At 30.0% G+C, this 12,663-nt stretch overlaps 1 protein-coding gene across 1 annotated transcript in view; it reads left to right on the top strand.

Moving 5' to 3' along the window:
* Window positions 1-219: 219 nt before the first annotated feature.
* The window catches only part of LOC142321285 (atrial natriuretic peptide receptor 1), a 251,566-nt gene continuing 239,122 nt past the window's right edge, over window positions 220-12,663 (top strand). The window contains exon 1 of the mRNA XM_075359283.1: window positions 220-471. Coding sequence (XP_075215398.1) covers window positions 260-471 — 212 coding nt within the window. The 5' untranslated portion in view covers window positions 220-259. The remainder of the gene's footprint in view (window positions 472-12,663) is intronic.

Here is a 12,663-nt window from a genome sequence, read left to right as displayed (position 1 = left end):
TGAAGAAAATAAACCGGCTAGATTATAAAATATGCCATTAATATGGTATAGTTATATATAGTATATTTTTTTTTTTATAGTTATAAACTTTTTAAGATCATCGATATGGTTTTAATACTGGCTTTAGCATTAGAAATTATGGATCAATCAACAAGTGAGGATGCGCGCGCATTTATGAAGGCAACACACTCTAGTTTTGCGGCGGCAGTACATCAACAGAAACAGCATCCAAAACATCGCTTCTCGTCGGGGGCGGCACATGGCGTTGCTGCTATGGCTCGGCTTCGTCGTGTCCGCCGCGGCGTCAACCACCGTAACAAAAGTCTACAAAGTAGGTGTCTTAATGGCATCCCGACTCGACTCCCCTTTTGATTTGGAACGATGTGGTCCCGCCGTTGATATTGCGCTTGAAGAAGTCAATGAAAAGTTTCTTTCCGTTCATAGTGTATCTTTAGAAAAAGTTCAAGCGAGGTAAGATGTTTAAACTTTAGTTATACTATAAAATAAGAATTTATTACCCTTTACTAAACTTTAGTTTATCACGAAACTTTGGAAGAAAGTTTTCATTATGTTAGTTACCACTGAAACTTAAAATATTATCAAATAACTAAATGCAAATAAGTGTTTGGGAATATAATAGTGATTTGTAACAAAACTTAAGTAAATAAACAAGAATTTTTCGCGTAACTTCAACCAAGTAGATCAATAATCTTAATTTACAACACATTCATTTTTTTCTAAAATAATATATTATAGGAGAAAATGTATTTAAGCGATTATTAAAACAAATTCAGTTTATGTAAAGTCAGAATAGCTTAATAAAATTAGTTACAAAATTGTATAAATTATATTATGCGTGTACCCGTAAAATTATAATAATAAGCACATATAAATCATAAGTAGTTATTAATCAATTTCATAATTTAAAAAAGAAAAAAGAAGTTAACGTTGTAATTAATAAACACATAAAAAAGAAGCTAAAAAGATACTGTATGACTTCTCCGAGTTTGAATAATAAAAATTAAACCAAACGAATAAATATATTTTTTTAGAGGTGAAGAATAAATTTTAAGAAACGTTTTTGTAAGACTTTTCATAAATAGTTAAGTGCAAAAAATGTAAGTAAAGTTTTCTCTAAATCTAACCCCTCTTCAATAAAAGCTAAAATAAGAAAAAGTAACTTTGCTGCATTTTAGGTCCGATGATAATTTAAAAAAAAAAAAATTATATACTTTTCTTGATGTCTCTATATATTAAGTATAAACTTAATAAAAAAAAAAAAAAATTAAAACGGAAGGAAGGTAGAGCAAAAGAACAAAAAAAGAATATATATCAATTTTAAGAAGTAGAGGTTATCTTTTTGAATATTTTTACTTTCTTGAACGAAATAAAGGAAGTATTGTGAGCGCAAAAAATTTCGGTTTTCAGATTTCAACGAAATTATACTTTTTGACTATCCCTGAATCCATTTTGACTAATTTCGACGTGACGTCTGTACGTACGAATGTATCTGGCATAACTCAAAACGATTATCCATAGGATGTTGAAACTTTGGGTTTTGACTGTTGTAAAATCAAGTTGTGCACCTCCCCTTTTGATTGCAATCGACTGAACTAAAAGTGTCCAAAAAAGCCCAAAATCCAAAACCTTTTTCTTAACTGTAGTAGTAAGTCCTCATTGAGATCTTTTCAACGATATATCTTAAGTGGTACTAATTTTCATTGGTTCCAGAGTTATAGCCTAATGAAATTTTCATTACTGAAATATTTGGATCTTACAATGCGAAGGCACATCAGTTCGATTCAGACATCATCTCCTTTTTTTTAATTTAAATATACTCGTATTGGTTTATTAACAATTATTAACCGCTGATTGTAAAAAAAATCTTTAGGATAAATAATAATTCAATAATAACAATTAAAAAAAATTTGAAAAGATATCAGAAGTTATTAATGAAATAAAATTTGATGTACTTTTCATTAAAAAAAAATGTTTATATGTAATTTTAATAGGCGTACATGGAAGTCATGTGGTGTTCACATCAATTTTTTTATTATATATGCGTTGTAGGTAATAAATTTTTTTTCATAAAAATGTTCTCTAAACGGCCTCTGAAGAAAATGAAATCTGTTTTTTTCGCGATCTCTCCTTAATGATTTTTGAAAAATATGAATTTGATTAATATAACCAACGCCCCAAGTATTGAAATACTTGAGCCAAATTTGAAGAAAATCGGCTTGATCGATCCTGCGATATAAGGCCAAAAACAGTGCAACACATACGTACACACATAAATACATACATAAGTAAACAAATACATTGGTTTTTGTTGTCTTGATGAACTAGATCCTATAACTAGTTCGATCCAAAAACGTAAAACTTAACTGACACTATAAAACGTAGATTTGCAAAAAAAACCCGATACCCATTTTTGAAATGATTTTCATACTTTCCCTTTAATATTCCAGCTCTTTAACACTGAAGCTAGTTTCGCCGGGAAAGTAATAAAGATAAAATCAACCTAAAATGTTTATTTTAGTAAAATACAATTGAAAAAAGTAAAAATTAAGCGCTGAGGAATTTTTAGCATACTATAAAAATAGGAAAATGTTCTAATTGTTTTATTTCTAAGTCTTACTGTCGTCCAAATGCATTGTTTTCTATGATTATGTTTTTATTTTGAAGAGTAATCGCCTCTGGTGAACCCGTAATGCATTTCTTTGTGATATCAGTGGAGTCTTTGTTTTAGTGAAAAATTATTAGAATTACACGTACGATTTAAAGTTGTTGTTATCTGTTTATTGTTACTACTGCGAATAACTGAATCTTTGTAAGCATAATGATATTTATCCGGAAGTCCAAATGTTAAGAAAAAGAAAAACTGATGTGGACACCATATGACTTCCTTGTACGCCTATTAAATTATATATACACTTTTTTTTTTAATGAAAAGTACATACAATCTTGTTTCATTAATATCTTCTGTTTTTTTTTTTATATTGTTATTACTGAATTATTATTTATTGTAAAACTTTTTTTACAATCAGAGGTTAATAATTATTATTATTACATCAATAAATTTTAATTAAAAAAAAGGAGATGAAGTCAGATTCGAACCGATGTGTCTCCTTACTCTCAAGATGCTCCCCTTGTATCTCCGACCACTTAAATATAAATTTTCTATATATAAAATATAGAAATATATGAACTTAACGGTGGAATATTGTATTGTCACTCGACTTACATCCGTGTGTAAAATTTCACCATTGTATGAAGTCGGGAAATGAGTTTAATTTAAAATTTTATAAATCAAATAGATTTCGAACTACCACTCTGAATAATTTTTGTTATGCAAGAAAGGGATTTCTGTGTTAAAAATTGGAAACGAGAATATCTTATAAAATCTATTATATTTTACGTCTAATTTTTCATTAAACTTTGTTTTTATAATAAATCATGAATGAATAAATCGGAAAATAAAACAGAGGCGGAAAGCTTTATTTGAAATTTTACGAAATATTCCTACAAAAGTACGTGTAAACTGAATGTTCTATTATTTAATTATACGTTCTACGCTGACTATTTAAATGCATTATGAGCGATAAAATAATATTTTTTAATAGCCAATAAAGGAAAATTCCACCGTAAATATTTTGTAATAAATGATAAGGAATTTTTTTATTAAATTTGCAAATGATAATTTTTGTTTTCTTGCGCGAGTTTTGTAGCAGCAAATTTAACCATATTTTTATGTGACATAGTATCGATCGTATTTCTAATTATTATAAATATTTCCTTACATTTGATTTGATAGTAGCCTGTCAAAGGCTACTATCTAAACTGATAATTATACAACAACAAAAAAACCTGACAACTGCTATTGTCTGAAAAATAGTTCAAAAACTCGAATAGTGTGAATGGAAAAACGGTTAATTTAGGACAAGAAAAAAAAGAGCATATTTCCTTTGGCGCATTTTTTCAGGCGCAAGATAAATTAATGATTAGTAAAATAGAGTACGTTACTTTGTAGTTTTTCTATAAAATATACAGAGAGAAAATATTTAGTATTACAACTCCATGTCATATTTTAGTAGAAAAAGTTTGGGAAATGAAATAAGATCACTTTTTTATCTCTAATATGATACCGCTTCGTTAGGATGAAACTCATCGGCGAAGAATTAAACGTAATTATTAGAAAATAGTCCCAAACTAATTTTTATTTATTTATTTTTGCCAGAGAAAGTAAGAAAAATCGTAAGTCAGTCCAACGACATTACCGAATGTAAAAGAGTCTACGAAAGAATAATTTGCTATTATATATTTTACAAGAAAAAGAAATTTAAATAAATTTCACAATATTACCTCCTTGGAAATTTATTCAACAATCTAAATTTTCTTGGAAATGTTTCAGTAACTTATTAATTAAAAATACTTTTTTTGAATAATGAAAAATGTCAAAGAATAACATAAAGTTAAAATTGAAGTACTTTTTTTTAATAATGAAAAATTTCAACGAAAAACATAAAATTAAAATTGAAGTTTCATAATTTCATGTGAATGCGATATAAAAACAATAATCCAGAACTATTTTAAAGTAAAAGAGATGAAAAAAAAAAATTAATTAAAATTAACGTAAGAGAATGTTTTTAAATGGAAATTTGATGAAAATTATTATGAATTTTTCATTGAAATAAACAGGATAAAGAAAAAGTAAAAATGTTATAAACATTTAATTAAACCTTTTCTATATGTCAGCAAACTAATTTATTCTAGAAACTCTAATGCCTTGATTAAACTTCGACTTTCGATTTAATAGTTAGTCACTTGTTTTCTTAAAAAGTAGAGCTAGTGAAATATTAATTACAGAATAAAGATTCCATGTTAATACTATTTTTTATCGTCTCAATATTCTCTTTCCTCTTACAACAATGATTTCAGCATTTTTCAGATGGCCTTAACTGAAATTCTACTGTGAAATATATTATCTCTTTTGTTTTATTCCTTTGTCTAATACGGTAGTTATTTATTTTTACAAATTTTGCAATTTCTTTGCCTTTGAAGTCGTTTACCTGTCCTTATTGTTCATAGTTACATATTTTACTAATGTTTTATCAACTAGACAGACCGTTTTGTCCAATTTTATTTTTTTTTAATTTGCTTCCGTCATTCACTAAAGCCAAAAGAGTATAAAAACATTTAATTACAATAAAAGTAGCTGTTGTAATATTGCTCGTATTCCTGGAATTTCTGCAACTCCAGAATACGAGATACTAATGTGTTTCTGTAATGATCCTGGGATACTAATGCGTACAGTAATGATCATAGATTCAAAAAGACTTTGAACAGGATGATTATGTGTTTATAAAATATGAATAAAACGACAAAGTAGAAAATATTCAGTTTCCATAAAGATCACCTCTCAGGTGGTCATTTCCAGATGATCAAAATGTTATTCAATTTATCTTGCCCATGGTCTGGAAGGAAAAAAGCGCATACATAAAAATCCTGAATTCGGTAAAGGAATAGTTATAATTGTAAATTAACGTAGAAATTATACTTTTGCAGCAACAACTAGATGTGCAATAATTATCAATGTTTCTCGAAAAATGAAATTTGCAAAAACTGCGGAAAGGCAATTTTGCTAAACTTTGAAGATTCAAAAATTTAAGCCGAGACAAGAGGAAAATATTTGTGAAAATTCCTGATCTCCAACAACACATATTTTTTGCAAAAAATTGATTTTTTCTGTTATTTTCGATGGTTTAAACGCTAAATAATTGATATACTCAGGAGGTCTTATAGGAACGTAAGCGACGTATATGAATTTTTTACTGAATAAAATAAAAGACTCTTACTACGAGAACGTAGGAATTAAGATTAGCTTTTAAATACTTCAATGAAGATAACAAACTACGTATCATTAGTCAGATACGCGAACATGAGACATTTGAGAAGATTTTCGTTTATTAATGTAATATATTATGAGAGTGTATTCCAGAATAAAAAAAAAAGAAGAAATAGTCATTACAACTCAATGTTTTTACTGGCGAATGATTACTTTTCACTTACGTACTATGTCGCAAAGTTATCAGTTTACCGAAACCTTACACGTTATATGTACGGTAATGATTCCAGAGTCAAAAAGACTATTTGAGTAGGATTATGTTCATAAAAGTTTAAATAGAACGACAAAGTAGAAAAGATCCGGTTTCCATAGACAGAATCTCTCAGGGACCACTTCCAAATGATCAAAAAATTCAATCTTTCCAGAAACAATTCTTCACCCAAAATAAAAAACACAGTTGAAGAAATACGACAGGTATACAAAACATTGCATAAATGGTGCTGCACCAGACAATAATTAATTGAATTATTGTTAAAACCATCTAAAAGATACTTTACTTATTCAGACGAATTTACTACTTTGTAGGAAGAAGCCAAACCAACATGATGTCAATCGGAGAATATCTTTTTCAAAATGTGTAAAGTTTCAGGCTTTAAAATAAATAAACAGAAATGCAAAATTTTCTCAAAACCTTGTTAGGAAAATTTGTTATGAGGAATAATGAAACCTGATTGATTTTTAAGTGCCCAAATACGTCTCTACGAAATGGCATAGAAAACAGTTAAAGAAATTTTTTAAAACTATGTTATGGAAAGAAAAGGTTTTCAAAAAATTAATTCTCTTATTCACACTGTGTATTTCCTGTTTTTAAAAGTCTTATAAATGTTTAAAAATTTTAAAAGAATAACTTTGATGCAATAAAAACTTTACGATGAAATTTATGCAAAGACATAAATGGAATTACGCATTGATGAAGGGCGTTCAAGATTTCTGTTGTCAAATCCCCGCCACAATTTAAGTTTTAAAACGGCATTTAAGAGCTTGGTTAAAATGCTTTTTATTTTTATCTTTGAGTACTTTTTTTTGTTTCTATTTTAGGAAGTCACTAATTCACTAGCACAAGGTTAAGTTGCTGTAGACAAATCATAAGATTCGCTTTTAGTAACTATACATGCAGCTTATATTCGCAAACCTATTCATTAATTACAAAGATTGGCATAAATCAATTTATTTTCTCCACTATCTAAATCCCAAAAATTTGTCATGATATAGATATTTCCGAAGAAAACATATTTCCTTCGGGGAAGAAAGTGGTGATATTGAAAAGATGGGTTGTTTCCTAAATTAATGTAACGGTAAAAGATTATTGTTAATACATATACGCTTTTATATACAGCGTGTCCCATATAAAACGCGACCCATCAAACACTCATCCATGAAATTTCAAAAGTCAAGCTTACTCCCCTACTCGTTACTGAAATGGACTCGTCCAATATCTGAACATCGCGGCGACGCAGTAGAACACTACCGATAGTAACAACAATGCAATCATAACGTTCAGTGTATTGCTAGAGACAAGATGGTGTTTTCACTAGATGAACGTGTTTTCATTGTCGAGTCGTACTTCAGTACGAAATCAACGGTTGCAGTGCAAGATTTGTTTCGCCATAAGTACCCAGATAAACCAGCTCCAAGTACCAGATAAACAAAACATCAGTATTAAGGTTAGTTGCAAAATTTAGAGACCGGTTCTGTTAATAACGAGGAACACAAAAGATTTGCGTCAGCGTTGAATTCAGATACAGTCACTGAAATCAAAGACCGATCACAGATGAAGCACGGGTTCATTCGGACGGATACCTAAACAGCCAAAACAGTAGAATTTGGAGCGCTGAAAATTCCCACGTTTATCACGAAAAACAATTACACCCGCAGAAGTCGGGCGTGTGGTGCGCGATACCGCGGAAGAAAATAATCGGTCCTATTTTTTTCGAGTACACCATTAATGCAGAACTATATCAGGATATTTTATTTCAGTTCATCGCACCCTTGGAAGAGGAAGACAGACACTGCTGGCTACAACATGACGATGCGACATCGCACTACGCAGGTTCAACTTCTTATTTCGTCGAGGAATTCTTTGGTGTTATCGGTCGAGGCTTGTGGCCACCAAGATCTTCAGATTTGACTAAGACGGATTTTTTCTACGGGGTTACCTCAAAGAAAAAGCCTACAGCAACAAACCACGAACACTTGAACAATTGAAAGTCAATATTGAACAAGCTGTATTAAATATCCAGGCACAAACTTTGAAAAAAGTTGCAAGAAACGCTGTAAAAAGAATTGAATTGAAGCTTGTATTCAAGAGGATGGCAGCCACTTCCAACATTTACTCTAAATGTAAGGTAATGGATGGTAATAATAAAAATTGCATTTACATTTACACATGTCTTTTATTATTTCAATACCTACCAATATAAGGTTGGGTTGCGTTTTATATGGGACACTGTATATATGAGGCATATTCATAAAGAGCCGTCGGCTTATATATAAATATTAGCGGGTCTGAACACAGTTTCTAGCATGTAGGGTCATATATCGGCTATTTACGAAGCCGCTGCAGTTGTTTTGATTTCGTAGTCGTTTGCCTGCCGGTGAATGCAGATCGCAATGTCCGCGACAACCGTTTTTGAAGTACGCGTTGTGATTTGATTTTTGTGTGCAAACGGGTCTTCAGCTGTTGAAATTCTTCGGGAATTGTGCCTAGTGAAAGAAAGGTTAGACAATGGTGTCGAGACTTTAAAAATGGCCGCACAAATGTGCACGAAAAAGAGCGGAGTGGTAAGCCCAGTATTCAGACCGACGAAATCGTTGATAAAGTATCACCGAAAACTTCGATGTGATCGGCAACTGACGATTAGTGCTCTGACTGATGAATTTCCGCATGTTTGACGCACCTCTATTTAGACGACTGTCATAGAAAAGCTCGGATACCACAAATTGTGTGCAAGGTGGGTACCGAAAATGCTCACCGACCAACACAAAGAGCAAAGAATGTGCAAAGGACGAGCGTTTTTGGACCGCTATCGACAAGATGGAGACGATTTGTTTTCCCACATTCTTACGGGCGACGAGACGTGGATATCCTACACTAATACACTAACGCAGAATCGAAACAACAGTCGATGCAGTGGCCCCATTCAAGTCCCCCAAAACCGAAAAAGTTTAAGCAATCTCCGTACTCGAGTCAAAAAATGTTGGCTACCGTTTATTGGGACGAAAATGGCGTTATTTTGGTTGATTTCATGGTACGTGAATCGACAATTACAGCTTACGTGTACTGCGAAACCCGGCTCACCAAACCGAGATGTGCGATCCGAAATCGACAACGCGGGAAACTTTCCGTCCAGCGTTATCCTCCTACACGACCACGCGTGTCCTCACACCGCTGCCTTAACCAAGAAGTTTCAAGATTTTTGTTGGGAACCTTTTACCCACCCTCCATATATTCCCGACCTAGCACTTAGACTACTTCTTGCATTTGAAAACGTGGCTTGCTGGACGACGGTTTGAAAACAAGGAACTCAAGACTGCCGTTGTTAACTGGTTCAATTCCCAGGCCGCGAAGTTCTATGCAGAGGGGTTAAAGAAACTAGTGTAGCGTTACAAAAAGTTCTTAGAACTGATACCGATTATATTGAAAAGTGAAGTAGATATGTGTTAACTAAAACTAAGAAAAACCTTTTCTCACGAGTAAATTTTTTTAATGACCTAACGGTCCTTACTTTATGAATATGCCCATGTACATGGGCACACGTATGTTACACATATTAAAACATGTATAAACAAATATACTTTATACATTATTTTGTAATCATTTTGATTTATATAACTGTTAATACTGATAAAATTACAACCAAAATGTAAGTTTTTACATTCTAAAATATACTGATGTACGCTCTTCCCTCTAGTTTTTGATTTGGTTGTCAAGACGGTACTTACAGTATATAACTTGTTTTTTGTTCGCGTATTTTATTAATTTTACAGGGCTAGGCGGAAGTGATTTTCCTATGAATTTCTAGGTAACTGCTTGTCTTGTCAACTTGCTAGAGGGAATGAAGTGTAATAATCTTTTAATTGTTTTTAAAAATCCAATCCCATACGGGATTCAATCCTTCCGAAGGAAAGGCTTAGACGGTATTAATATAATACTTTTGGTAGTACTTTACGTTACATTAATCGGTTAATGAAAACGTATTTCTGAAAGTTGAGCGAATTACAAATGAGTTTTTAAAATTGTAACAATCTTAAATTATACTAAAAATGTTCATTTCTAAGAGCTTAAATTTTAATTCAAATCAATTTTATCAATAACTTGTTTTTACATAGATAATCAATCGATCAATCACTTCTTAAATAAAATAATGGTTTCTATTACTTTCTCTAGATGTTCAATAATGTTTTGTTTCTACCATTTTGTGTTACTTTATTAAAATATTTCTTAAAATATCTTAAAGCTAATATGAATTTTAGATTAAAAAGTGTTATAAAAATTTTGTTTGGTCAATATTAATTTTTTACCATTAATAATATTAACATACCAGCTTACAATAATATAATTATTAGTTGCAACACTATATTATTTTAGTTCTAAGAAACATGTTATATTACGAAATTAATTAAGAAACTTTGTGAAGATAAACGATTTTACCTAAATGGAAATAGAGAGGAAAACTAGCTCTGTTTTCTTAAAATTAACCTTGAAGTATAGATGAGATTTTAACAAATTAATCAGTATCAATTTTCTTTTAGAAAACAGTAATAAATTAAGTAATAAAGTTTCAGGTTTAAAATAAATTAACTCCGAAACTGCGTATTCTTATAATTGTGCTTAGGCAGTACAGGATAAATTGTTCTTTATTTATTTGTTTATTCAACTGCCAAATGTTCAGTAAATTCTTTCCTTGTATCTTGATTAGTTATTATTGATGAATTAGTTTATTTATTTTCAATCTATACCCAAAAAAATTATTATTATTATTATTTTAAGGAATTTAATAATAATTGAAGATCTTTCTCTCGCTTAGTATTTCCAAGTTCATGTTGGGCAACTGTTTTTCTGGTTCTGTCAGAAAAATTATGTTTGTGATTTACATAATTGCAGGCCGATTCGTTTTTATCATATCTTCTAAATTATTTTAAAAATTTATGCATACAGACATAATTTTTTTTTTGCTATTTCATAATGTACTCACAAAATTTCAATACAGTTTGTTTTTTTAGAAAAGTATTTCCACTACTTCTAAACTTATAGAAAATATTTTAAACAGCAGTAATTAAAACATATTTCATTACTCTCTAAAACATTTAACTTATTTACATACATATTACTAGAAGAACACAGTTAATATGATATTAAAAGAGTTGCATACGACTGATCAAACTCATGTGTACCCAACCGTAAATAGTTAAAGTTACATTTATAGATAAGGGCATCAACATAAAAAGTAATTCTATACGTCAAATTGTAAAAGACAGGGTACTTAAAAATTTACGCTATTTAGTTTGATCTTTGAGATCTTCCTGAATATCTCACTGATATCTTCATCAGAAAAAAGAACTCTTAATAATTAAATAATCCCAAGTTTAGCAGTTAAAAAAATGATTATTTCAGCTGATGATAGTATGAAACTTTTGTTTGATATAACAAATTCTCGTGGGACAAAAAACGGGTTTCGTTTGCAACACAATAAAACCGTATTGGTTGTTTTTTACAGCAAGTTAAACTACAAAGCTATCGAATAAGGAAATTGCCAGTAGATTATTGGGTACCGATATTAGTGTTGAAGGCGTTAATCATGATGTAATTAATAACATTAATCAACAAAGAAAATCTTCGCGAGCAATTAAAAAACTGGCAAAGTATTGTATGACATTTCCGACTACGCCGATCAAGTCGTGATCATCAAAACAACAGATTTTAGCAACAAAATTCTCACATTTCGAATAAAAAAAATTGTTGATTTTAGGGACTTCCTTGCTCTATAGAGAAAATTTAAGTCTATAAATAAATGATTCAACAAATAAAAAGTAATGATCCGTAATAAATAATATCCCCAATAAATATTAGTCACCAATAAAAAAAAAGAGTTGTTCAAAAATATTGAAAAAGTATAACTTTTATGAAAGTATTGAAAAATACTTCCTCAAATTTTGGGTCCGGAATATAATACAAGTGCCAAAGCTACTTTAATTTTAATAACTGTTTAAGTGATGAAGATTACAAAAATAACTTTTTTAACAAAAATTAAAAAAATTACAAGGGAAAAAACAAAAAAGAAAACAGAATATATATATATATATTTTTTTTTTAAAGTGGGGAATAAATTAAAAAAAAAAACTAAAAATAATATATAGGTTTAGCCTAACAAATTTATTTAGGTAAAGTTTTCTGTAAATCTAACATCCCCTTTATTGAGTCTAAAAAAATAAAAAGAAAATTATCCAAAACCTTTCTACATTTAAGGTTAGGGATAAATTAATTTTAAAAAAATTGTAGACATATCATGTTAATACTATATATGAAGAATTAACTTTCAAAGAATGTTTGAAAAGTATTTAATCCGAAGGGAGGTAAAGCAGAAAAACAAAAAAAAACATTTAAAATTTAAGGTGATGAGTTGACTTATAGCGAAAAAAATTTCTTTGAACTATTTATATACTCGTAAACATGGTAACAAATTTATTTTAATAAAGTTTTTTCTAAAATGTCTCCGAAAAAATAGATTTTTTTTTTGGTGACATTCCCCCTTAAAGAC

Source organism: Lycorma delicatula, chromosome 3, assembly GCF_047948215.1.
Source record: "Lycorma delicatula isolate Av1 chromosome 3, ASM4794821v1, whole genome shotgun sequence".
Classification (NCBI taxonomy): Eukaryota; Metazoa; Arthropoda; class Insecta; order Hemiptera; family Fulgoridae; genus Lycorma; species Lycorma delicatula.
Note: the sequence above shows the minus strand (reverse complement) of the source record. Positions and strands in the feature narration are given on the sequence as shown.